The 27,124-nt window shown below is 36.5% G+C and overlaps 2 protein-coding genes across 6 annotated transcripts in view; one reads left to right on the forward strand and one right to left on the reverse strand.

The window, feature by feature from the left end:
- sh2d3a (SH2 domain containing 3A) overlaps positions 1 to 16,686 on the forward strand; it is a 37,359-nt gene extending 20,673 nt beyond the window's left edge. For 2 of the 4 annotated variants that reach the window (XM_038285339.1, XM_038285338.1), the window contains 12 exons: positions 2,551 to 2,688; positions 5,144 to 5,430; positions 6,133 to 6,218; positions 9,583 to 9,702; positions 9,778 to 9,935; positions 10,010 to 10,210; positions 11,939 to 12,100; positions 12,620 to 12,735; positions 13,037 to 13,208; positions 13,296 to 13,407; positions 15,310 to 15,495; positions 16,350 to 16,531. In XM_038285339.1, the coding sequence (XP_038141267.1) occupies positions 2,551 to 2,688; positions 5,144 to 5,430; positions 6,133 to 6,218; positions 9,583 to 9,702; positions 9,778 to 9,935; positions 10,010 to 10,210; positions 11,939 to 12,100; positions 12,620 to 12,735; positions 13,037 to 13,208; positions 13,296 to 13,407; positions 15,310 to 15,495; positions 16,350 to 16,531 (1,920 nt within the window). Of the gene's footprint in view, positions 1 to 2,550; positions 2,689 to 5,143; positions 5,431 to 6,132; positions 6,219 to 9,582; positions 9,703 to 9,777; positions 9,936 to 10,009; positions 10,211 to 11,938; positions 12,101 to 12,619; positions 12,736 to 13,036; positions 13,209 to 13,295; positions 13,408 to 15,309; positions 15,496 to 16,349 lie in introns of all 4 variants that reach the window. The other 2 variants (XM_038285337.1, XM_038285336.1) reach the window with 2 other exon arrangements.
- Positions 16,687 to 20,702: 4,016 nt separating this feature from the next.
- The window catches only part of trip10b (thyroid hormone receptor interactor 10b), a 29,262-nt gene continuing 22,840 nt past the window's right edge, over positions 20,703 to 27,124 (reverse strand). Inside the window, exons 11-15 of one of the 2 annotated variants that reach the window (XM_038285307.1) lie at positions 24,540 to 24,649; positions 24,091 to 24,223; positions 23,943 to 24,010; positions 21,193 to 21,302; positions 20,703 to 21,110 (exon numbers count right to left, since the gene is read on the reverse strand). In XM_038285307.1, the coding sequence (XP_038141235.1) occupies positions 20,965 to 21,110; positions 21,193 to 21,302; positions 23,943 to 24,010; positions 24,091 to 24,223; positions 24,540 to 24,649 (567 nt within the window). In that variant the 3' untranslated portion in view covers positions 20,703 to 20,964. The remainder of the gene's footprint in view (positions 21,111 to 21,192; positions 21,303 to 23,942; positions 24,011 to 24,090; positions 24,224 to 24,539; positions 24,650 to 27,124) is intronic. The other variant, XM_038285308.1, reaches the window with a different exon arrangement.

The raw sequence follows: 27,124 nt of genomic DNA on the forward strand, positions 1-27,124 counted from the left end.
AGCTGGCAGGGAGACAGACACAGCACTGCTGATGCAGATCGCTATGATCACTCCTCTGAAACAGTTTATTTATGCCTAAATTAACTTAAAATGTCGAAAGCTGCCGGCAAAATGTGTTCACTTTTATTATTCTGGTGCCTGCAGTTTGGGTTACGTACGTTAAAAATGCCTTCCAGCTGCCGTGATCAGTAGCTGAAAACTGCAAAGAGGCAACCGGGCCAGAGACTGCTGTTGAACGGGATTTCTAGGGACAGAGCTCCAGCAGCTAAATAATATTTGAAAGCAGGATGGTAATCTTGATGAACCAACTGCACAGATGAAGTTTTCTGGAGTACTTTCTTACAAAAACATAATAAAACAATGTTTTACCCACTTAGAACAGCAAATAGAGCACTCCGCCACTGAATACAGGAGCAGCAGAAGAATCTGATGCATCTGGACACACTTTACAGGACGTCTGACCTTAATGTTGACAAGCATAAAAAATAATGCAGCAGAAACTTTTTTGCTGCTTCTAGTGCTTGCAGTCTGAAAGTAGCATTATTCATTAAAATAAGCCAAGCGACTCTCTAAATATCTTCTGCCATTGTTACAGGCAAAGAAAGGATAGGGTAGCTCTGCCCGTCAGACCCACTTTTCGACCGTGCAGTTAGAGCAGCAAAGATGCTTCAGCCACACTTCAGAACTAAACTTGTAAAAGCATAAAAAATAAAGTAGCACTTGCTGCGTGCGGTCTGAACGTCTTAGAAGCAAGGCTGAATGTGGAGATGAAGAGTGGGGGTCTATTGGGGTGTGGTAGGGATTAGCGAAAGTGGCAGCTATCTAAAACTACAGTGGTGGAGGATTTTTTTTTTCTTTTTACCCTTTAACCACAGCCGATGGCTCAAGGTGCTGACTCAGCAATGTCCGAAGCCAGCACTGCTTTGGCAGTGGAGAAGAAGATTACTTGTCTGAGTTGGTTTTGTACCTGAACATAGAGCTGTAATGATGACAGCATATACAGTTTTAAAAAAATACAAAAACTGCACCTGCTACAGCCACAGTTCAACCCTGCAAGGGCAGCTCTAACATGACTTATATATTAAATAGTGTGTAACAAAATGGCAACCCTTAGTACAGTTTATGTGCGATAATGGGACAAGTCACATCTTAATGACATTAGTTGCGAGAAGCTCAGCTTTGCAATCCATAACGATGCACTCATAAAAAATAAGAAAGTCATCTTATAAAGTAATATTTCAGCTGGATATTTTTTTTTCAGAATCAAAGAAAGAAATTGGGGCCTTTCTGAATTTCAGCAATTAAAAAAAAAAGAATTATAGAAGATATAGAACATATTTCAGTCTCAATCAGATGGGATGGGGAGAGAAAGTTTATCAGCATTGTTTTGCATTTATTATACATTGAGGTTGAAATAGATGATAAAAATTATTTTGAAATCATCAGATTTTTAGCTATAGATTATGTAGCTGTGACTGCAATTACAGCCCCACAATCACAAAGGCTGCTTTGAAAAAAAAAAGAAAAAAACTAGTCATCACCCAGATTTGGCAGAGAATTTTACAATGGATTTCCTTCCCTCCATGTTGAGGATTTGAACTTGGTTTCCTTGTATCATAAAAGCGGACTTAGCCTGCAACACATCAGGGGGACTTAACATTGCCAACAGTGCTCCTGTTTTTTAACATTGGGCATCATGTAGTTTTTATTCTTGTGATCAAAAGTCTGATGACATAAAAAACAAACGTAATAATAGTAAAGGGTATGTTAATTGCCCATCACTTCTCTGGGCTTAATTTTTGCTACGGATTCCCAATCAAATATAAGGTAGATTTTTACTGTACGGCTGAACTATGACTGGGCCACCATAACACACAAATAATCTTTGACCCAAATCATTGCTTCTGAAAAACACACCTTTTCACTCTTGTCTTCTAGAAAAACTAGAGTATAAAGTATTCTCCTTGTTTCCTCAGACTTACATTTTCATTTGGTTTACTGTGGCTGAGTGTTCTTGGTATTTAGTAACCACCTGCAGAACAATACATCTCTATGGGGTTTTTCTCAGGTTGCATTATGTGGGTTTAAGGAACATCGAAGTGTTGAAATTGAAAGCAGGTAGATTACTCAGAGTTCCAATTAAAACACTAAACAATGACGTTTATTACACATATGTCTCAGAGAAGCTGTCACATGAAGTTACAATTATTTAAATAGTTTTAATAATACCACATATGTCTAATAGTCTGTTGACTGAAGCACAAATTCTTCTTTTTAAGAATATGTTATTATCCAGTGTGTTTTTTTTTAAATATATTTTTTCTAAGATAATTGAAAACTGACGAAGTACAGAAATTCTGTTTGACACTGAACTATTGCAGTGTTGATATGCTAGTGTTAACCATGAATGCAGCTAAAATGTTAAATTACTATAATTTTTTCCGAGTCTTATGGTTTCTTAAGAAATTGTTGAAATCATGTTTCAGGCATAAGTAAAAATGTAAGCCTGTATGAATAGCTGCCTAAATTAACCTGAACTGTTTCCTCAAGGCTTCAGAATCCCTGTTTGAGAGGGATGGAGACTTCCTGGTCAGAGACTCAAGCTCCTCTCCTGGAGACTATGTCCTAAGCTGCTTGTGGAAGAATAGTCCACAGCACTTCAAGATCATAAAAGTTGTTCTTCGAAAGGTGGGTATACACAGCATGATTTATGCCTCACTTTTCATTTTTTTTTTTTTTTTTTTGAGTAACCAGTACAACAAGAAGGAAAAAGGTAAGCTTACGGTGTTGCTGTCTTAATGATGGTTCAAATAATTGCTCTTCTCTTTATTAAAGGGGAATTTGTATATAATTTTTGTATTTGTATATAATTTTGTAATATACTGTGAAGAATTTTAACCGTTTAACTTCCACCAGTTCGCCGGCGACTCTTTTGATATATTTTGTCCTGACATCTCCGAATGCATTAGAGTAATAAGGTTTAAACTTTTACCAATATAGACATGTTAGATATCGTTAGAAAGCTTAGATTCTCCAGAATACAACCATCAACTTCATTTTATGGACACAATGAGCAACAAAGCATAATTAACACAGTTATAGCAGCATGGGAAAACATAAATATGAAAAAGCAGCTGCAACAATATATTTTTGAAGGCATACAGAAGCCATATTATAATCCAATCTTTCATTGATTATTACTCCACTCGTCCATAAGGGTCCACAGATTTAAAGTAATTCAGCGTTTTTATAATACAAATATTCCATGATAAGAAAACGGCCCCATAAAGTCTGTTTTTTGACATCAGAAAAGTTTGCTGGTCGTAGCTAATGCTCAGCATCTTGCTGATGTTTGTTATGTTTGTTTTTATCACCTTCCTGCCTACAAAAAAAAGTGTACGGCATCAATGTATGATTTGATTTGACTCAATCAAGAAGCGCTCGTGATACTTCAAGGGCTGTTCCTGTCAGCCAATGACATACCGAGCAGAGCTATATTACACCTGATAGAGTCCTGCTATTATTGGTTAATAAAATGTGCCCTGTTTGGCTTTGTAGCCAATGAAATGAGATGTCAAACAAGGATAAACATGGCTAATTTAAATAAAGTAGAGTCGTATTATCGGCTTGCACAACAGTGAAAGATACTCACATGTCAATCATCAAATGAAAATGTGATTTTTGGGGTAAAATTGTTGTGTAAAAGCAATAATCACTATTTGGAATAATTTGGCACATTTGGAGAGGTTTGGAGATGCTGGTGACACCAGAAGTTAAAAGTCCCATAGTGTCACGATTTGGTGTTGGATTGAGGACCCAAAAGCAGGGGCAAGTAGGCAGAGGTGAATTTAGGTGGGTTTAATGAGGTTCACAGGTACAGAGGCAGGAATAAAAAAATCCAACAAAAATAACAAACAAACCAGAACCAAGGAGACATCAGGGGAAACCAAACACTAGGAGCAAGGGAGAGACGAGGTAAGCAGACAGACGTTAGACGAGAATCCAGCAAACAGGAACTGAAGAGGAAGGGCTTTTAAAGGGGACAGAGACAAAGAGAGGGCTAACGAGAGGACTGAAAACAGGTGAGGAACAGAGCAGAAAACAGAGCTAGGGATAGAGGACACAAGAGGGCAGCAGAGGACAACAAATGGAAAACCTGGAAGACAGGAACTAACAAGAAAACAACAAAATAATAATTAAACACTAAAACAAGGAGCAAAGTAAAACTGAATACTTTAAATAAACATAACAAAACCAAGACACATAGGTCACATAGGTCTGGAACTGTTATACTTAGAGGTCTGAAATGATCTGCAGTTGTGGTTGACATAATGCAGAATAAATGTCAAACAATTACACGCCTATTATTAAGCATGTCTTTGTTACTGCTATTCAAAAAATACCTATTATTTTTTAGAAGAAAAAAAACAACGTTCAGTCATGTTTGAACTGATGCAGTTTATGCTGTATTTTCATTTATATTTTCAGACACTTCAAGATGTTATCTTTAAAATGATGTATCACACATGCAACTTGGGCTTACAGTTCCTTAGTAATATGGTTTTCTCTTTGGGTATGCAAAATTTGGTGGGTGTTTAAGTAAAGTCTGGATAACAATGTATTTGTGATAATACGCTTAGATTTATTTGCAAATAATTAAATAGACGTCATGGTCCAACATTTAAAAAAATGAATTCTATGTTAGTGAAAAAATTGAGATAACGGGAGTCACGTTTTTAAAATAATGCAGTTATGGAACCAATTAAGTCCCCAATAAGAGACAATGAAGATGGTTTTGTTTCTTTATCAGGATTTCCTTATATAATTGTAGAATTTTATGTCATTATCCATGTTAACAAACAAACACTTAACCTGTATTTTGTTAAAATTAAATATTTTTATAATTGGTGTTACAGAAAAAAATAATTAAAACACCCTGAAACCTGTTAAGTTAAACCCAGTTAATCACTCCTTTCACTACTTGTCAGTAATTTCTCCTCCAGCCAGTTATAACAAACCATTATGCTGCCATTGTTTGACAGTGATTTCAAATTCATCACAACTGCCGTGTATCTAAACTGCTGCTGTTTGAGCTCTTTGTGCTTAAAGTATCTGCTTAATAAATGATGTATCCTTGCGACAGGGTAACCCCCGGGAGTTGTTCCAGTTTGAGGAAGAACGATTCCCCAATATTCCTGCCCTGATCAGGATTTATGTGGGCGGGCGTCGGCCCATCTCTCAGGCTTCGGGGGCCATCATCTTCCACCCGATCAATCGAAGTCTTCCTTTGCGTGTCATCAGTGAACGCAACTTGGAGCTGAAAAACAACAGCGCTATAAGCAGAAGAGAAAATCGGTCTGGGAGCAACAAAAGACGCAGCCTGAGCTCCTCCCATAAGGACATGCTGCTGCTCATCAATCCCCTACTAAGGTTTGAGCAGAGATCTATAAGTGTGTGTTAATTATACAAATAGTATAGTATGAATACTAATAGTATGAATAGCAATAGTATAGCATGAAAAAGTTATGATGCAGACCTTCTGTCTTTATACATTGTTTCTGAATTAAGAGCCAATCCCTGTAAAATTTGTTATCTTAATTATTTCCCTTTCCTTGATTTTTTATTTTATTTTTTTTTTTTATCTAAAATCAAAAACTCTACGGAAGAGGATTAGGGCCACTAAAAAAAAAAAAAAAGTTAACTGATTTTTAAATTTTATTTCAGTTTAGTATGGGGAAAAAGTCAGAATTACGACTTTTTTCTCAGAATTCTGACTTTAATCTCAGAATTCTGACTTTAATCTCAGAATTCTGACTTTTTTTTATTGTCAGAATTCTGAGAAAAAAGTCAGAATTCTGAGAAAAAAGTTGGAATTCTGGGAAAAAAGTTGGAATTCTGACTATTTTCCCATAGTAAACTGAAATAAAATCACTTAACTGTTTTTTTCCCAGTGGCCCTAACCCTCTTCCGTAAAAACTCCCTGTAAAAGACCTTCAAAAAATAATTAGAAACTGGTGGTTGATAATGATTTTCAATATTAAGAGACAGTTTGGCTTCTTGAAAAAAATAAAACTAAATAAAATACCCTGGACATAACAGATAACATATTAGTGTATCTTGTATGTGTGACAGGAGTGGAAGTCAGCCTGCTAACCTGGAGAATGTTGGACGGAGGCCTTCACTTCAGTCTGCACAGTCTGACAGCAATCTACGGACAGGTACATTAACAACATTGGTTCAGCACATTCCTGTTTTTCTCAGGTTTTGATATCCAATAAATGACTATAATAAACTATTATTTTAGTGCTTTACACCCCACAGCTGGATATTTCATTTAGTTTTCTGCTTTCTTTCTACATTGCTGCCATATATAAATCAGATAATTTATGTCTGAGTCACGTCCTCTGGTAAAATAAACGTAGAAGAAATGCTAAAGGTGAACTGAACAGTCAAAAAAATTGTTTACCCCCAAAATACATTTTTTATAGCTTTTTTCTTTCTTTAATATGCACTTTTAGGGAAAAATATTATGCTTTTATTATAACATTAGTTTAAAGTAAAGCTGGGAGTTCTAAAAGCTGTTATGAGCCCTTTTTATTTGTCAGCCTGGCTGCTCCAGGTCCCCATCAACAGCCAGCTGCTGAGCAGATACTGAGTACATTCTCATTAGGGGTGATGGCCTCTCCTCTGTTTGTTTTATATGACTTGACCTTTGAAACAACCAATTTTCTTGTAAATGTAGTAGCCAGCTAACCCAATTTGGATGGAATTGACAATTGATTTCCCTAAATACACATGACAATCAGTAGAAATATAAATAAATACCCAGAAGACATCCACCAAATAACCATGGCAACAGTGCTGTCAGGCCAAAGGGACTTTGTTTGCACACCTCAGGGACATTTTTTACCGTCAACCAAAAACCTATTGTGTGTGACTGACTCATAGAAAAAGTGGCTAAAAATATAAACGTCTGTTTTTCACTGTATCAAGTCCAAATGATACTGTCTATCTGCATAATTGAGTTTGTTGTAGAGTAGTCCTGTTAATGTATTAACCTCACACATCTATTAGGAACATGTTGCCACACAAAATCATGAGAGGTGCAATATAGGTTAAAAACAAACGAGGATGTTACAAAAAAAAAAAAGCAACCTGCAGCCATCATCCACTGTGGCCGCTTGATGTGTGTGTTCTGTGACAGATTTGCGCATCTCAAACAGATTCATTAAAATGTGCTCGATTTACAAAAGCAAATGGATTTACAGATGGTCCTCTTATAGCTGTATGAGTACAATCATAGCTCTGATGGCATTTAAAATATTGGCTTCTTGCTTTAATCTGTAATTTTATGTAGTTTCAGGCACAGTTTATATAATATTTTAATTTTGTTTGGAAATAATTTATTTATCTGCCACCAATATTTTCAGGTAGAATTAAAGTGTATAGATTTATGTTCCTCAATGACCCACATTTGTTTGGTTGAAAACAGAAGAATATTTACAAATGAAGTTTTTTTCCTTTATTGTGGGGGAAGTGACATCATTATTTTATAGCTCAATGTAAATCAGTTTATTCATTAAGGTTTAACTCATAAAAGCTCAAACTCAGGAAAGACCAGGTTGGGTGCTTCTTGAGTTAAATAAAACTGAATGTAGTTAAAATTAGTGTACTGTGCATTAGTTTTGTGCATTATAATTACATTTTTTTATTGCAAAAGTTTGCCTTGCTGCAACATATTTTCACAATTTTATATCTCTGCAAACATTCATGAAATGCTCATTGTTGTACCTGATGATTTTTACCTAAAATATTAAAGCTCAAGTTAAATGAGATCCCTAAAAAAGTGAGTCAGAGAAGAAAGGCTATGGCTGACACTGAGTTCTTCTCTAATGTTTACTTTTAAGTGAATAAACAGATTTTCGCATCAAAGCTTCAATGGGAATTAAAATGAAAACTAAAATTTTTTTTATATTATTTTTATTTATATTTCAGCTCACTCTCCAGTGGTGTTCGGTGGGTTCTAATGATAAATTGCAGAGTTTTGCCTGCCAACCTTATAATCTACTCCAACGTGTGTTTAGTTGCGTTCATGAAGCTTTGTCATTTATTTTCTAGTAGTTTTGCTTTGCTAGGATAATTATAACAGGTTTTCTCCTTTATGACCGACTTGTTGATTATTCAGCTTGTAACATGTCCAATGCTGTGACAGAAAATTCTTTGTGGACAAAGCTGAAAGAAATGATTTCCTCCCCAAGAAACCTAGGACTTGAATTTGGTAGTATTAATGTTGTAAAACATTCTTAATATTACTAACAATAGGGTTTCTATGGACATCCTAATGTAATATTCAGAGCAGATCAAAGCACAGACAATCAAAAGGCTGTTGAAACCTTTACTATGACAAATAGTAGGTTAAAAAAGTACTACTTTACAATAGTGTTGCGCTGATGCCATTTTATCGGCCCTGATACCCGATATATGGCTGTGCAGTATCGGCGGATACCGATACCATCTGTTTGAAATTGATGTTTGTGCGTGTGTATTAGCCTGATAAGCCAGACTAAATGTAGGATTAAATGTGTTATTTAGTCTGGCCCTGATGAATGAGACATCGGAAGATTGTTGATGAGAACAGCCCGTTGTCTTTCAAATCATGTCTGTGCCTATTGGTCAACGCTCTGACCAATGAGCGCAACTGACTGTAAGTGTGACAGAAAGCTGGTGGGGGAGTGTAAACAAACAGCCTGTCAGTAAAACGGCGAATACGTCCTTCTTAAAAATTTATGAGCCTAGAGCCTCTTCCTGCTTACGTTTCAATGTAAACCCCAAATCTAATCCTTCCAAAACTGATTCCAAAGCTGAGTCAAACAGGAACTTTTCAATAGTTGTTGCCATCTTCCTTGTTGCGCTTTCTCCAGCGTCGCGCAGCTTTGTCGTCAAGCCCTCAAAACCTCGCCTGCTTTGCATCCAGAAATTCAAAACACATCTCTGCGTTGTGGTCGGCCAGACAGTTCTATGGCCTGGGGCATTGATCAAGGATAGACCGCTCGCAGGCAAAAATTATATTTGGCCGCTGGCGGGTGGGGCTAGTTTACTAGGCTATGTGTATATATATAAAGAACTGCATATTACTTGGATGTAAAATAATTGCCATCATGGCTTTGTCAAGCTGCTGCCTACCTTTGTGAAGCAGGAAAAAGGCTAATACAAAGTGAATCCAGTAGAACCTTATATTGCTTACCTGGCATGGGTGACAATAGTTAAATAAAATTGGCTCTCAAAATGGTATCGGTGCCCTATTTGTTAGTACTTGCCGATACCAATACCACCATTTTTGTGCTGGATTGGGGCCCCGCCCGATACTGGTGTCGGTATCGGTGCAACACTACTTTACAATCTGGATTACAGCACCAGGACCATATTTAGATGTTTAGTCTGATCACAGAATACATTTTTAAAGACAGGGTCTTTAAACATGAAAGTACTTACCAACTTTAATCTGCTTTTGCTGTTTTGGAGGAAAATGTTTTGCTTTGTCAACATCTGGTTTGAACTGCTTCTGTTCCTGTTTTCATTCAGGGCCTCCAGAGACCACCCAGCCAGAAGACACAGCCCCAGATCAAATTTCTCCTGTGTTTCGCACAGGCAGTGAACCCCTGCTGAGCCCCAGACCACATAAAACACTTCCTTTCCATCCAGGTAATAAACTATTGGGCTTTCCATCACTTAGGGAAATATTGCATCCACATAAACCAAATCTTTTGCTGCCTGCAGGTGGCGGTGCTACTTTGCGAGGTTCAGACGGGCAGCTGCATCCAAGAGCTCCTCCTAAACCCCTCAGAGTCTCAACTGTTTTTGCAAGTGCAACTCCTCCTCCTCCTAAAGACCTAGATGAAGACCCCTCATCATGCTACAGCGAGCTCAATATACAGGTAAAAAATCCTCTTTTTAGAGGATTTAGAAGTAAATCCTCTAAAAGGAGTATTTATCTTATTGATGTTTTCAGATCCCTCAGTCTCAGAAGAAAGGCCATGTGGACCGGCTGCGTGCAGAGGAGAAGTGGCAGAGCCGTGCTCGCATTACAGAAACTTCCTTTGGATTTTTGGAGGAAGAGAACAAGGAAGAATCCTCACAGCTGCAGTTTGAGAAAGAGCTTCTGAGGAAAGCAGCAGAGGAAGAAAGAGACTGGCATTTCGAAAGGCCTCAGGTGTGTATAAATAACATTCACTTCAGAATTAGAAGTCCTACTTCCATCTGATTCGAATACATGCAGTCATGAGCCACACCAGAAATTATTTTTCCACACCTGTTGTATGTTCTTATGGAACTGACTTGCCTTTTCACACCCCTTCATTGTCAAATAGACCAGCCTTTTATTACTTAAAGATGAAGACAAGACAGTAGTGACAAGGAAAGACATTCTAGTTTCTACCAAATAAATAATGCCTGCAGGACAACCCTTCCACTGCTTTACAGTAAGAATGATTTTAGCAGTTGTGATGAATAGTGTTTAGAATAGTGTTTCTTTAATCTTAACATTGGATCTATACAAATAACTTTCTATTATTATCACATCTGACCAGAGAATGAAATTTATATTCAACAACCAATATTTAAGATTGAAAAAAATCATAAAGTCATGCAAGCAGAATTTTTCAAGAGTTGGCTTCTGTAGCTGTTATAACATAAATGCTTTGCCTAAATGGACCTTTTGGTGGTTCTTTCTCTGCAAGAGTTGGGATAATCCTGTTGGATTTAATGCTTCTTCCAATGTCAGATAATGGATATCAGTGGTTCTCGGGATGCTTTATGCTGACAGAATACATTTGAATTCTGTAGATTTCTAGGTTTTAGTTCTACCATGAAGGTCTGCAGAGAATTATCATGATTGAATAGCTTGGTTTCTGCTCAACATGCATTGTTTGCTGTGAAACATTAGAAGGCCAAGTGTGTTTTACTGCAAAATATTATACATATTATACCATGTTCAGTAACATCTCAAGAATTACTAGTTAAATCAAATTCTCATCAGTTCAGTTTGAGTATAGTATCAAAAAATACAACTTTTTTTTTTATCTTAACACTCTGTAATTTATATAAGGAGTTCATTAACATTAATGTAGTTTTAATGCTGACATATTTTAGAAAGGGCATCAGTAGCCATCAATTTTCTATGCATCTACCAGTAATATGATTTCAATAGAATGGATTTTTTTTGCATTTACCTCAGAACTCAAAACTGAAAAGTCAGAAAGACTAAAAGTAAATTTAATGTTTTATGCAGTACTTTATACTTTTGAAGTGCATTTTAAAAACTGAAAGGCTGTAAGTATAAACAGTCAAAGTTAGAATGTTTTCCTAATATTGATGTAAGTAGTGCACATCATGACTTTAAAGGTCATAATACTATTGCTCCAACTTTCCAACGCATGGTTTTAACTTTGTAATTCACACCAGAACATATTTCATTGTAGTTCATGTGTAGTCAATTTATTCCAGTTAAAATGTATCGCTTGAAGGTTAAAACTTTATTTTTCCAAATAGAGCTGGAATGCCTCATTCTTTCTACAGTAAAATGCGTTTTGGGGTGAATAACTTTAGATTTAAAAAGCTGGTCTCTTAATTTTTATGAACAACATATTATTATTATTATTATTATTATTATTATTATTATTATTATTATTATTATTATTATTATTATTATTATTATTATTATTATTATTATTATTATTATTATTATTATTATTATTATTATCATTAAACATTTGAATTAGCCTGCAAAACCACTTTAAATGAATACAATAATTATTACAATATCTTAACGTAATATGGTTATATTTAGAAATTTAAAGCCGTTCACTAAATCAGATTCGATTTATTTTCTAAAAATGACAACTTTGCTATTAAAGCTATGGACTTGTTGACTCTATTGCAGATAGAAACATCGTCCTGTTTCCAGTTGGACCAGTTCAAGTCGCTGCTCTTGCCCGACCACAACAGACCTCTGGAGTCGAACATTCTCCTCACAGTCAAAGAGCTCTTTAGTGGTTCAGATGCCAAAACTCTCGCTCTTCATATGCTAAGTGTTGACTGTCAGGTAGGAATTGGCATTGGCACAAACATTTCAAAACTCTTTTTTTTTATTGTTTTTTATGTAATGAGAACGTGTTTTCAAATTTAATGTTACTCTGATTATTACATTATTGTTCAGCAACTTAAATAAAATCAGAAACACAGTTAAAACTCTGAGATCTTACCAAGTTTAATAATGTATTAAAATTCCTCTCCTGCAACAGTAGGAAAAAGGTGTTATCAGTTAAATTGATTATCAAAAAGTGTTGTTCATAGTTATTCCATCCATCCATCCATCCATCCATCCATCCATCCATCCATCCATCCATCCATCCATCCATCCATCCATCCATCCATCCATCCATCCATCCATCCATCCATCCATCCATCCAGAAAAAACATCATCACATATAAACTGTAATTGACTGAGAACTCCACACTGAAACAGGGCACAGATACCTATAAAATGTGTTTAAAAATAGTTTGAAATCAATCATTTGAACAATATTTAGAAAGCATAGCCCATTGAGATGACTTTTTGCAGGTTGCACGCATTGTTGGTGTGACTGATGAGCAGAAAAAGATTATGGGAGTAAATTCAGGACTGGAGCTTGTTACTCTGCCACATGGACATCAATTACGACAGGATTTGTTGGAAAGGTAATTGTCACTGATTCTCTTTTTGCTCTAAAACAGGGAAGATAAATACATTAGGCCATTATGAGAAATTCATCCAAAGCTGACCTGAATATTCCTCATAATGATTATGAGAATTATGCAGAGAAGATGGGTTATGATATCCTTTTTATTTTACAGTTTAAATCATCTGTCCTATCTCTTAAAACATCTTATGTTAAATTTGTTATACATTTGTATGCATTCTTACTATATAAACATGGTTTCCTTTCTTAGTACTAACTTTCTGTAAATATGTGTGTTTTATTTCTATTGTTTTCTATAGGCATCATCTGATAACCCTTGGTGTGGCAGTAGACATACTGGGTTGCACGGGTACAGTTAACCAGAGAGCAACTGTTTTACACAAAGTTATCATGTTGGCTCAGGCTCTGAAAGAAAATGTGCACAACCTCTTCTCCTTCTCAGCCGTTATGAAGGCTCTGGAGATGTCTCAGGTATTGTGGTTGTATACCCATTTGCTTGGGAGGATGCTAAAAACCCTAAGAGGTATTCATGTTTTCTGTCACTCTGCACATGTTTAGATTGTGCGGCTGGAGATGACGTGGCGAGCACTGAGGAGGAGCCATACAGAGAGTGCAGTTTTGTATGAGAAGAAACTCAAACCCTTCATGAAGTCCTTGAATGAGGGAGATGGTGAGTGTTTCCAGTAACAGAAAAAAGAAAAAACTTTTATTTGTTTATTAAATAATAGTAAAACTGCCAACAAGAACTGTGGAAACATGTTTAATTATTGTTTTTCGTATGGATGTATAATCAAACAAAAAGTTTAAAAGTTTTCTTATTCTTTGGGGGTTTGTGTTTTTAAACTAGGACAATTTGTATTTTCAGGAACATGAACAGGATGCAGGTTTCTCCTTCAAATGCTTACTTCATATTGTCTGATTTAGTAACAAATTCTTTAAATTATGGAAACATTTTTAATTTAAGATTTTAATTTGTCTCACACTATTTGGCCCTTGAGCCACACATTCGACATCAGTGAGCTAAACCATTTCACTCTAGTTTTGGTTGAATGCTAGAGGGTATGTACCAGCTGGAAGGTAAACCTTTTTTTCCCTCTTGGCAGGCCCCCCTACCCTGCTGAAGAAAAGTCTCCCCACAGCATAACACTGTCTCCTCCATGTTTCACATTGTGATTGTGTCTTTAGGGTGTTGCACATTCTGGGATTATTTTTATTTATTAGGTGGTTTCTAAAATACAACATATTAGTTAGCATAGTATAGTAAAGGGTAGTAAGAGTAGTGTAACAATGCATAGCAGTTTTTTTTTGTATTTTTTAAAAATACTGGATTCATCGCCTTTTTTCCCCTTAACAATTATGTTCTGCCGTGTTAGTCCGTAACATAAAATTCTACTAAAACACATACAAGTTTGTGGTTGCTATGTGACAATTTCTATTTCTATTACATAGTTCAAACAGAAAACCCAACTTTACACTTTGTAAGCTTCACTCCAGAGTCCAGAAGAGCTCCAAGGAGCATGTACAGATTTCAGAATAAAAGCCTGTAATTAATGTGAAATTCAGACCAAAACCAACTGATTCTCTAGGTTTTAAAACAGTTACCTGCCGCAATTTTCATTCTTTAGTAATATCATATATTTTCATAGTTATATTCTACAGTAGGTGAGTATTCTACAAACTCACGTCTGCATTGCTTCCCAAAAGGATAGAATCAAGCCAACTGTTTGTCCACTTGGTGCTTCCCTGCAATGTGTAGAGGATGTGTAAATTGAGTAATTTATTAGAATAGATGTGTGCTTGGTTCATAATTCAAAGATAAGTAGAATGGAGCGAGGTTCCGTGTAAAATTGAGATCAGGTTTTATTTACAAGGTTAGGAACTGCAGGCCAATAGATGCAATAACTAAATACTTAAAAAAAAAAAAAAAAAGTTAAATCACAAGGTTGCTTTACTAAACCATGAGGTGGCATTTATATTGTGGTAGCTATACTGACTGTCTCTCCATATGTTTTTGTCAAAAGTGTAAATATATTGAGAGCATTCTGTTTTCTGTGTTTTCAGTTAAATGTTTGCTCCTTCAATTACTTTAATTAAGAACATTCTGCATGGTGGGAAAAACACTTTAATAAGACCAAATGAAAAGTCAGTCTCTTTGTTTGCCTAAATACAAACATGGTAAAAAAAATATTTTGACTTAACTGAAAAGGGTTCTTTTATGAATTTAATGCTTCGACAAACTGCATTTAATTTGTCATTTCTCTCTGTTTTAAAAGGTCGTTTGACCAAAATTACCCAAAAAATTAAACCTCTTTGAAAATCCAAACAGCTGCCAATTGCATTAGCAACAAAATGAGAACAGACAGAAACTGTTTTTTTTTCTTTCTTTTTTTATTTTTTTAGCTTCTGTTGTGAATTTATATTCAATGCCCATCTAGGTTGGACGCCATACATTTGTTGTGAATAACTGTTACATCTTCAGATATCAAATGATGTGCTGTCAAGCTCAGAAATGGTGTCAGATGTTGTACATTTTACTTTGGTAGTAACTGGTGGGGTTCATGTTCCTCTGCAGATTCTGTAGTCGAGGGTCCCATTGCTGTGCCACACCTGGTTCCTCTTCTCATGGTGATGGAGGGTGAGGACCCAGTGGAAAACAGTGAGAGGGGCTGTCAGGCATTGTACGACGTCCTTCAGTCAGCTCGCAGTGCCGCCTTACACTCCCAATATTACCAAAAACACGCACAGTCCCTACTGACAGGTTTGCAAAAACGACTCCACATGACATTAACATGACATTCTTTGGATTATAAGTTAAGAGGACATTTATGAACATGGTTTGGGTGGAGGATTCTTTTCAAGAAATGTAACTGGGAGGGAATCAAGGAGACTTGAGGAGAACAGTATAATGCATCTAAAGCTGTTGGTCAGGTAATGTCTTAGTCAGCATTTGTTCAAAAAGTCCCTTACACGGACTAATTGTGTAAAAACTACCTTTCTACAGGGGATTTAAATTAATTTAAATGAAGACCTGCTCAATATTTAGTCCTTACAAAAGAGTTTTCTGACAGATGCTACACACTAATATTTATGCATGTGGTTCTTGTATAGAACTCATGTATATTAAGTCAATAAATATATAAATTAGTAAGTAAAATTAAAAAAAGCAGAGTTTAAAGAGTTACATATGCCAAAGTGCAGTTTACACTGCGAATATTGTTTTTTAAATGAATAAAAATGTCTTCAAATAAGTGTATTGAACCTAAATTTAAGTAGGAAAATAAGATGATCTGCCAATAAAGGGAGTATTTGTACCCTTAAAACAAGATAATTGTATGTTATTCGCTTGAGTTAAGAGACCGCATAAGTATGACTTATTTAAAGGGTGAATTGTCTTATTCCATTGTCAAATTGTCCAAATTACCTGCTCAATTCAAGAAAAAAATTAATTTAAGAAAATAATATTTAATTAGATATCAAGTTTTTGCAACGTAGAGTACTTGAAGCTTTATAATGGTGTACTTTCTGACCATGCTGTAAGTAGAAGCCCAGTTGCCTTAAGCATTTAGGATTGTGAAGTTTTCTGATCCAATGTCTTTTTCCCCTTTCCACCAGAAGGCTGGCAGCCGGTCCCTGAGCTGCTGGAGGCTTTCCGTACAGAGTTCGCCTTGCGGTTGTTCTGGGGTCAACATGGAGCGGGGGCGGACAAAAAGGAGCGATATGAGAAGTTCGACAAGATCCTTTGTGTTCTCTCGGATAAACTGGAACCTGTTGAGGTCACTCCACAACAGTCATAACTCCAAGAGGTAGCTGGCAGACAAACCTCCTCCTTAGCAGAAAAAGGACAGACATTGTTTTAACTGAGCCTTGATTTCTTCAGAAACAAATATCTGTGTTATAAGATCTTAACTTTATGAGATGAGAGACTCTTTGTAAGGTTTTTCACGTGACTACTAATGTGACCAGACTTTTGCTGTTTTATTACTTGAGATTTTATTTGTGCAACTTGAATGTTTTCTAGCTGAGATTTTGCTCTTTGGAACTTCATTGTAAATAATATCTTTTTTTATTTTGAGGTTAGAGTTGCAATAAAGAAACACAAAAGATAGATGATGTCTCACTTCATAATTTTAAAGGTTTCTGAGTAACATTTGCTAAATGTCATGTACAGAAAATAATATCAACTGGGGTAACTGTGAGAGAAGGAAGAGGATTTAACCTGATGCGGCTTAGAGAGAAGGAGAAGTTCCAGACAGGAGATGAATCTTAAATCCTTCATTTCCTCTGTTGGGAATGTCTTGCTTCCAGTTGCAACTTATGTATTCCACACTGGGCTGTGTTGACCATCTGGATTTCCAGTTAGGGTATGTTGGTGGTTTGCATCCTTTATTAAAGAAAAGCTTTGTGCAGAGGCTTTGAGCGTATCAACACAAAACAGGAAGAGAAACAAAGAAATCTAAGTTTTTTTTTGTCCTGGTGAGCAGCTTCATCGTTTAAATTCAGCATGTTAGCTTTAATATTACCTTCCTTTCTAATATAGCAAAAGGTCACTCTTTTTAAAGTTTTGACAAAAGTTTAAATTATGAAATAAAGAAATTACTCTTTTTATCTGTCAGCTACACTGCCTTGTATTAATCGTCTGTCAGCCAAATACTTTTCATTGAGGTTCTGCATGGTAGGCACTCGATAGATGTCAAGGGAAACCTAAACTGTGATTGATTTTCAACATATTGTTAAATTACAAAATAAAATTGTGTTCAATCTTATTCATGAACAAAACAACATTTAAGAACTTTATTCTTGTAGAATATGTTTTCAGCTTGTTTTCTAATTAACAATTAGTTCATTGCAGCTAAATTCTTTTTTTTTATTATTATTATTTTACCTTAAACATTTAGATATTCTATTTTTCAAAAAGCATGTTGTTAAAATGGACCTCAGATACAAATAAAACGGAAAATTCTATCTAAAATTAATCTTGCAAAGCTAAAATGCTTAAGTCAGAATTAATTAAACCGGTTCAGCAAATGAAAAACAATTCTATAATAAAGTAGTCAGGTACCATTAGCAAATAAATCAACTTTTAAAATATTTTCTAAATTATATTTTTACAAAAATAAGTAAGGGGCTCCTTGAACAGCAAATGAAGAACAGGACAGGACTTTATGTAGGTGATCTAAATCCCCCTAAATGCCTCTCTAAGAATACTGATGGATAAAGAATAATACTAGTTGAAAAAAAACTTTGACACCTTATAAAAATTAAAGCATGTTTATCCAGAACAGCTCTTTGTTATATCTCACAAAGTATCTCTGTGCAGAGATTCAAATTCAAAAGTGTATCTGTGTCAAAAACATCAAAATGTTATCATTTGCATTTATTTATAGATTCTAATGTCTGACCTTTATTTAAATCTAACTTTAAACAGAGTTTAATTACTTCCTGGATCACATTAGGAAAGTATCTTAGATTTGTGAAAATAAGGACACTTCTTAAAACATATTCTTATCCATTATAAAGACACGTGACAAAAAAAATATTCAAACCCTCATAACTGCCAATAGCATTTATTTGTATTCACTCCTTCCAGTTTAGTGGTTTTATCCAGTTAAAAGACATAAAGGCACATTTAAGGAATGAGTCTCACATTATAGCATCAGGAAAATTGTTTAAGCAGAAAGCTACAAAATAAAGTTCAGCAGGGTATTAGAACAAAAAAAAAGTTACAGTCACATAGAAATATATATTGTGTATATATATATATATATATATATATATATATATATATGAACTATAAACAAATAAAATATTATAATGCTTACCACAAGCAACATTAAAAATATCCATACCCCTTTAACTTCTCTACTTTTTGTGTAAAAGTTGTGCTCAAAGAAGTGGAATAACAGGCGTGTATTTTCACCCAAAGCAAATCCAGAGTCTGTAAACAGATGGTAAACGTCTGCAAGTCTGTCAGCGTGGATGGAACAGTCTGTGAGCAACAGTTTTCAGGATGGCTTAATAGGTTAACTGTAGTGCTCGTTCCAGTTTAAGATCATGAAATGACCAGTGCTCCATCAGATGTTCAAGCATAACTAATTCTCAAATCATTCTGACGTCTTTACAAAAGATCTGGTAATTTACAAATACAGACCACACTTCAAATTTGGATTTGTTAAGGAAGAAATAAAAGCTTTCTAATATTGTTCTTTCACGTCAGAATAATGGAGTTTGTTTTTAACAGTTAAACATTGTAGCAAGGTGGTGGTCCATGGATTAAGCGTACGACTCATGTATGTGACATCACAGGTTGGAGTCCATGATTAGTGATCTTTGCTGCATGTCTTTTCTTTCTCTACTCCCATTTCCTGTCGGGCTACTTTTAAAAATAAAGGCCACTAGAGCCCAAAAGCATCAAATCATTAAAATGGGAGAAGTTTATGGTTTTAACATGATAAAAGTATTGAAAAATTGAAGGGGTTTGAATACTTTAACAAGCCACTATATAACAGCTCTAATGTCATCAATGTGACACAAAGTTAAAGCTACAGTGTGTAATAATTACAGGCATATAAAGTCAGAAATTTAATATATTATACATAACTATGTTATTTATCATCACCTATGAGCTCAGCCTTTTAACCATAATATTTGCGTTGCCTTAGAATTCGTTATTTATAATTACATAGGAGCGGGTCTCGCAGCCATGGAGGCTGACATCTTTGCGCTACGGCAAGCGCAGAGGCAACAAACTAGCGATTGCGAGATCTCCCATGACGCTCAAAAATAACTACGGCAAGTTGAGAGAGATTAACTGAGACGGTACTGAACAGTAGATGGCAGTATTATGCCTGAGAAGCGTTTAGTCTGCCTGAAACCAAAGAAGAAGAAGAAGCAGGTATACTGCGCCTCAGTAACAAGAAAGGTGAACAAGGCGGCAGGCGTGAGTGACTTTGCAAACTGTTTGGCACTGTGTGGCCAAACATCAGACGAATGGAGGATCATGCCTACTCTGTATCACAACGAAAAGCGGCGGACACCGAACCCCCGTCATCTAAGAAGCGGAAACACGACGAGAATAAACGCAAGCGTGACAAGAAACGGCAAAAAACACGGATCAACATTGGCACGGCATTTACACGATGGAAGTCACTGATGGAGGAAAAAGGTTTTCAAAGTGACGCTCAAGTTGCCAGTTTTCTCTTGGACAGGTAATTAATCCTACACACACAATTGTCTAATATCACTGCAGTTTTTGGAGTACAGGATGCTCAGACCTGTCTAAAACAATAACATGCTGCGTGATGATGCTGTTACTCTCCAGTATACTTATTCAGCAACGTCCCTGACGTTTCACAGGTAATGATTCAGTAATTTTCTGTAAAATAATTTTCTGGATATATACCTCGGTTACTTCTCTCCGGCTCCTTTGGAGATCTTCAAGCCTTTCCTCCTCTGCTCTCACCCCGCTGGCTCCCCTCTCTCGCCTGGCCCTAGCTGCACGGCCTCCCTGCCTTCGCCCTCCTCCTCTCCCTCTCCCTCGCGTTGTAACCCCCGTGCCACCAAAATGACTTGGACTCTGTAAACGGGGGATATATATTCTTCCAGCGAACACAATCTCGCTGTTAAACTAATGACTACAATTACTTCGTCTGTTTATATCACCATGCAAAGCAGCTCACCAAGACGTCACAACGATGTAGAAAAAATAACGGGTATATTTATTATCTTAAGTCTACATGAAATCTATACCCTACACAGACTAATGAAATACTATCTGTAAAATTATCTATGTAAACAAACCTCATCACTTGAAAGGGTAGGTGATGTGGACGTCGTAGAAGAAATTTTGTCCCGTAACGCTCGCCGTACTATTGGGGGGGAGAAGCGGTGGGGGGGGGATGTTCATGTTGCTGCGGTCTGTAGTCTGACCGCTAGATGTCGCTGAAAATTACACACTGTAGCTTTAAGGCAACATTCTGAAGATCTGTCCTATTTTTTAAATGCAGGAAAATGGATAAGTATCACACCAGACTGATATGCATATTGAGACAGCATTCCATGCCACAGAGAGCGGAGATATTGTAATCAGCCTTAATACCTTCACATTCATCTCACTGTTATCATCTCTGGCTGAGATAAAACACAAGTCGACAGCAGCTACTATCTTCTTCCGTGACTTTGTGTTGAACTCTGGCTCTTTAACTGTCCTTAACAAACTCTCTGAAGGAGGTTAAGGTGTGACTCTGACATAGGATGTAGGTATATAGCCCTCCTCTCCATTAGCTCTGAGGACTCTCATCCATCCGTCTCCTTTATCCTGCTCCATGACACTCAGCTGCTCTCCTTCATTAATAGAAATGGTCCCCGCACTGTTGCCTACAGCCAAAGATGTAAAATATATATTTAATATAAGCAGATTTATTCATGTAGAAAAACAACTAGTGAATCACAGGTGTACCTTTGAAGGTGTAGAGCGCAGTGCATTGGCCAACTGGGCTTTCAACGTCTTCAAACTCGTCATCAAACTCTGTGTAGACGTTTCCTAATGAGTTCTGGGTAGCTGTTCCACTGAAAGAGAACAAAACAATGTTCACAAAATGAATTCCTATTCATTTAATGGCTGCAAATTCATAACATTGACCTTGGAAATAAAAGTATTAAAATAAATATTTGTTGTAGATTATTTAGCTTGTTGAATTAGACAGGGTAAACATCAAAGTTCACAAAAAAATGTAAAGAAAACCGGTAGTGCAAGCAGAATTTATTTCATGTAATCAAACTGGGGATTGGGAAAAGAGAAGAGGCATGCAAAGAAGTTCCCAAGATCAAGAATGGAACCCCAGATGACTGCTCTGACAAATAATAGTCACTTAATGTGGGACACATAGTCTACCTCTCAACCGCACACCAACCCATATGTGCCTTTTTTATCCCTGAGTTTCAGGGTCTCTTAAAAGTTCAGTATTATCTTTGCCATGAACATCTAATGTGTTTCTAAATATTAATCAAATTTCCCTTTGCCTCTGGAAATATAAAGATGACATAAAGCTACAGCCAAATTAATCAATTTATTGTATTTTGAATCATAAATCTCATGCTTTTGCTTTTTCAAACTTTAATATTTCAAGTTCATCAAACAAATGATCATCAAATTATACAGAATTTGGAATGATTTTGGTACTTTTTTTATGCCTGTGTCCCCTGATTATATATATATATATATATATATATATATATATATATATATATATATATATATATATATATATATATATATATATATATATATATATATATATTTACCTATATTTATATATACTCTAACTATGGGGGCAATCTTGAACTACTCCTATTTAACATCCAGCCATCAGTGGTGTTAAATAGGAGGAGATCAATGAGCAAAACACAAATAAAATCAAGCCAACAGAAGCTGGATGGAGAGTTCCTATGATGCACAATAAATATTAATAACAACTATTTTGTATTACATACCAGCATTTAAATTATATCTGTGAATAATGGGTCTAAATAATTCATGTTTAATATAAATGAAAAATGGAAGAGGCTTCATGCCAGAGGCAGTTTATTAAAGATCCAAAATATTCAAGAGATTAAGAGACATCTAAATGTAATGAGCCGATGCAGTAAAAAAGGAACCATTTTCTTCATATTTCCTTCATATGAAGCATTATAGACAAAGTCTATAGTTAAAAAAAAAAGGATTCCATGGCAGGGAAAGGAGAATAATCTATTAGTCATGTACACTCCCTGTGTACACTACATGTAAATACAGATTATGCAGGACTTCTATGTGATCCTTTTCATAACCCTATACTGCTCTGTTTCATCCTCATCTTTTATCCCTTCTTTTATCCCTGTTTAACCAGATACTAGCAAATATGATCAAAATATTGTACAGTGGGTTATTGTAGGCTTACTACACAAAACTCTGTCTTTACAGTTTTTATTTCAGACTATGTTGTTGACTTTATGCCTGTGTAAATCCTAAGTCATCTGACATATCATGGCCACCATAAAACAGACGTAAATTGGAGGCAACTGAACTTTAAAGACATTTTTTTGAAGACGTATCGACACCTATCCAGGGGTCTTGGTCAGTTCTGTGGGCTCTCACCAGAGCAATCTGTGGTTAGAGTGCTGATGTATTTAACAGCATGAACATCCAACCTCATGCAAACATTCCAAGTCAGACATAAATCAAATAACCACTCCTTCTTCTGGACAGATGGAGCATTTTGTTGGGCATGGGCTATGTGGTTGGTCTTTTGAATCATGATAGGAGTGCTTATGTAATTGTTTTAAAATCACTTTTATGGAACTCATTTCAAATAAATTATATGAGTTGTCCCAAGCCAACAGAATTGACACAGACTGCTGAAGAAATGTTGAAACATCTTAAAAAAAACAAAAGCAAATACCTCTGTCTGCCAATATAAGCCTGCTTTGTCACTGTTATCTTTTAATCTGATTTTAATTAGTAAACCATCAATCAATTTTCTATATCCACTTAGCCAGGGCTAGGGATGCTATAAGACTGGATGAGTTGGTACATAACCTTTACGGGTCAATAGCCCACAACAGAGACACACATGCTGCTATCTTAGGGAAATATACTAAACATGTATGGTTTTGGATGGTAAAAGAAGTCAAAGTGGAAAGAAAGACCTAAACTGCACATCCTGCAGGTTTGAAATCAGGGCCCTTTTAAGTCGCAGCAGTCTGTCACATGGACTGAGTTGATTATTTCTCAAGTTTAACCTATGAAAAAATACCAAATATCAAAGTTCAATATACAAAAAAAAAAAAAAAAATCATAACTTATTACCAATAAGGTGATAACCAAATAGCTATTGGCTCAAAACTTGGAAAAAAATAAACTGTGCTCTATCTTTCATGGATTTTTACCGATTTCCTAAAGACCTAGTTTTAAGTTACAATTCATCTTTGGTAGTTGTTTTTGTTTTTAGTCTAACGTCTCCTCCTCCATCCAACTTTTAACCTAACATTGCACATTATAACACAGAGGTGCATAACCTGATCAGAAATAGGCAAAAAGCTGACTAAGTAAAAAAAATCGTATAATTTGAAATGCATGTGAAAGTCACACCAACTACTTTACAAGATTACTAGAAATTCAGGCTCCATGGAAGTAAAAATCGAAACAAATCTTTAAAATGAAGATCTTACCCAAACTGAGAGTTATTGTTGGTGGTGTGTAAAGAGTCCTCTACTCCCACTGCCTCTGATAACCATGTCTGTGAGAAATCAACAGGTCAGATTTGATTAAATCACACAGCATTTTGCCCATATGCACATGTGTGGTTTGTGTAAGAACCTCATATTTAGCGAGCTCCCCCCTCAGACGGCCAATATTTTGATTTGTTTGCGTGATTTGGGGCTCCAAACTTTGGGCGTCACCCATCTGTGGATTTTGCTCGTACACGCCCCTCATCTTGTCCAGAGCCTCGCTGAAATCAAACAGACAGTGAGATGGGTTATTTTGGAGGACATTTCTGTGTCAATGAGGAAAGCGTCATTTGACAGTGGACTTACACGTAGGAATGATGCGTTCAGAGGACATAATGGATGACTGTATTGCATTACTACGGTCGTATATCTTTAGGTTTATCTAAGACAAAATAGTTTTTCTGTCCACTTCTAAGAGCCTGCTTACACTCCCACTTTGGTTTCAACTGATTATTTTACCTTCAGTAATCTATTCTGTTATTTTAATACTACAATCTGTTATCACAGACTGCTGTAATAATATCACGCTGTTTTCACCTCTGGTCCTGTTCCTTTGTCAGTTCTTTGGTGATATCTTCGATCTTCGCCTGCAGCTTCTTCTTCCTCTGCTCTGGAGGAAGGTGGGAGAAGTCCTCCGCAGGAGGAGGCTACACATACAGAGGCAATGCAACAACGCAAATGAATGTGACGTGTCCAAAACACAATGAAAAGTCCCCTGTAGAAGTGTTCATGCTCCTAAAACTTTTCCACAGCTAGTCATTTTCCAAAAACCAGTTTAAATTTTTTTTGTAATGGTATTTCATGTAGTAGGTCAGCACAAGGTAGGTCATAACTACAAAGCGGATGGGAAATGTAATGAGGTTTCCATAATTTTTGGAAACAAACTTAAAAATGTAGCTGGCATTCACATTCAGCCAACTGAGTAGGCTGAATTTAGGGGAGCATCCTTTCACTGCAGTTATCATATATTTGAACATATGTCTTTATAGACTGACATTTTTGCCAACTCTTTTCTTTACAATCCTTCAACCTCTGTGAGATTAATTGATAATTGTCTTTGATCATAAGGTTCCAAGTCTTGTAAGAGATTCATAGTTGGATTTAGGTCTGGTATTTGACCGGATCATTCTAAAACATGGAAATGCTTTAATCTGCTTTTCCTTGGGCTCTATCTCCCTATCAACTTGACCAACGCTCTCGCAATGCTGAACTAAAGCATGACTACAGTATGCTGACATTATTACGTCCCAATTTTGGGATGCTGCGTTCAGAGGGATGTACATGTAAATCTCTTGCTACAAACAGCATTATGCATGTTGGTCAAAATGTTGGCTTGTTTTACTCTCCTTGCTCCCCTGTGTAGGTAAATTGTGGTTTATTAAACAGTTATTTGTGAGATATTCAAAACTTTGATTTTTTATTTCACAATCAAACCCTGCTTTAAAAACTCTTCACAACTTTGTCCCTGGCTCATCTGCTGTCTTACTAGATCCTGTTTTTACTCAATGTTCTGTAGCAAACACCTGAGTCCTTTACATCCATCCATCCATCTTCTTCTACGTATCCGGGGTCGGGTCACGGGGGTTGCGGCTTTGGTAGGGAGGAGCAGATGCCCCTCTCCCCAGCCACTCTGGCCAGCTCCTCTGTGGGATTCCCAAGGCATTCCCACGCCAGCCAAGAAACATAGTCCTTCCAGCATGCTCTGGATCTCCCTCTGGGTCTCCTCCCGGTGGGACATGCCCAGAACATCTCACCTGGGAGACGTCCAGGAGGCATCCTAACCAGATGCTCAAGCCACCTCAACTGGCTCCTCTCAACGAGGAGGAGCAGCGGCTCTACTCTGAGTCCTCCCCGGATGACTGAGCTCCTCATCCTATCTCTAACCCCGAAAACCCACATCCTCCGTTACCACCCTACTCCGCTCTAGACCATCTGCGCAAAGCAAAGCCTACAGCCTCCACAGTCCTGCCCGTCTTGCTGCGCTCCGGCTTCATTGAAGCTCGAGGAGAGCGTGCGCTACATTATTATTCAATTCATAGGAGCAAAACATGCTGTAATGAATGCTGGGTGCAGAGGAGTAGTCGTGGATGTGATGAACATGACTGCACAAGTACTCCGCACAACGTACGAGAGCGGGGCGGAGCGCTGACGGAGGATGTGGAATCTGGGGATAAGGGAGAGGCCAGACACAATATGGAGAAATCTAATTTCGGCCGCTTATATCCGGGATCTCAATCTTTGGGTCATGACCAAAAGCTCATGACTGTAGATGAGGGTAGGAACGTAGATCTACCAATAAATCGAGAGCTTTGCCTTTTGGCTCAGCTCTCCCTTTACCACAACGTTCCGATATAGCGCCCACTACTGGCATTTACAAAGCAGCTCATACTAAATACTAAACTATGTTATCATCTGTCTGGTTGTAGAGAATTAAAGCAGCCTGTATCTTTTTGTTTCCTCTTCAGAAATGCAAACTACTTTGTGTTGCCCTAGTACATGAAATTAAAGAAAAATACACTGACACCAGTGTAGCATTTTAGCAAAACATGTAAAAGTTTTAGAGGCATGGGCTCTTAGGACAAGGAAGGGAAAAAAGATGCCCATCTCATTCATGTCTGGAAAAACATCTAAGTTAAAGCTCCAAAAAGAGGAAAACACTGAAACAGAATCATAAAGATTAAGTGAGAATTACCGTACATCCCCTCATATAATTTATTGTGATTAACCCAGAGAAACAAAACAACAACAAAAAACAAACAAACAAAACATTGATGATTTGGTCTGGTTTATGGAGGAAATAAAACTCAGACTAAACCAACAAGGACATCTGTCCCACCTGTGATGTCATACAAATATACAAAAAAGGATAAAAGAAAATAATAAGGTTTTTTTTTTCTATGAGCCCTTGGGCAACATTCAAACTCTGACAAAGCAATATTTATGATCTTTCTTTCTGAAAATGTCTATTTAGTATCCCTCTGTGTTATTTCTTTATCTCCCATCTTTACCACAATCATTTAACGCCCTATTTTATTAATTCTTATTTTTTATGTCTAAATTTGCAACTGTTAAAATTTCTTCACTGTTACTTTCCAACATCTGAGTAACAATTATACCTTTTT

The sequence above is a fragment of the Cyprinodon tularosa genome, unplaced genomic scaffold (genome assembly GCF_016077235.1).
Source record: "Cyprinodon tularosa strain WSP-4 unplaced genomic scaffold, ASM1607723v1 ctg21, whole genome shotgun sequence".
In the NCBI taxonomy this organism is placed as follows: Eukaryota; Metazoa; Chordata; class Actinopteri; order Cyprinodontiformes; family Cyprinodontidae; genus Cyprinodon; species Cyprinodon tularosa.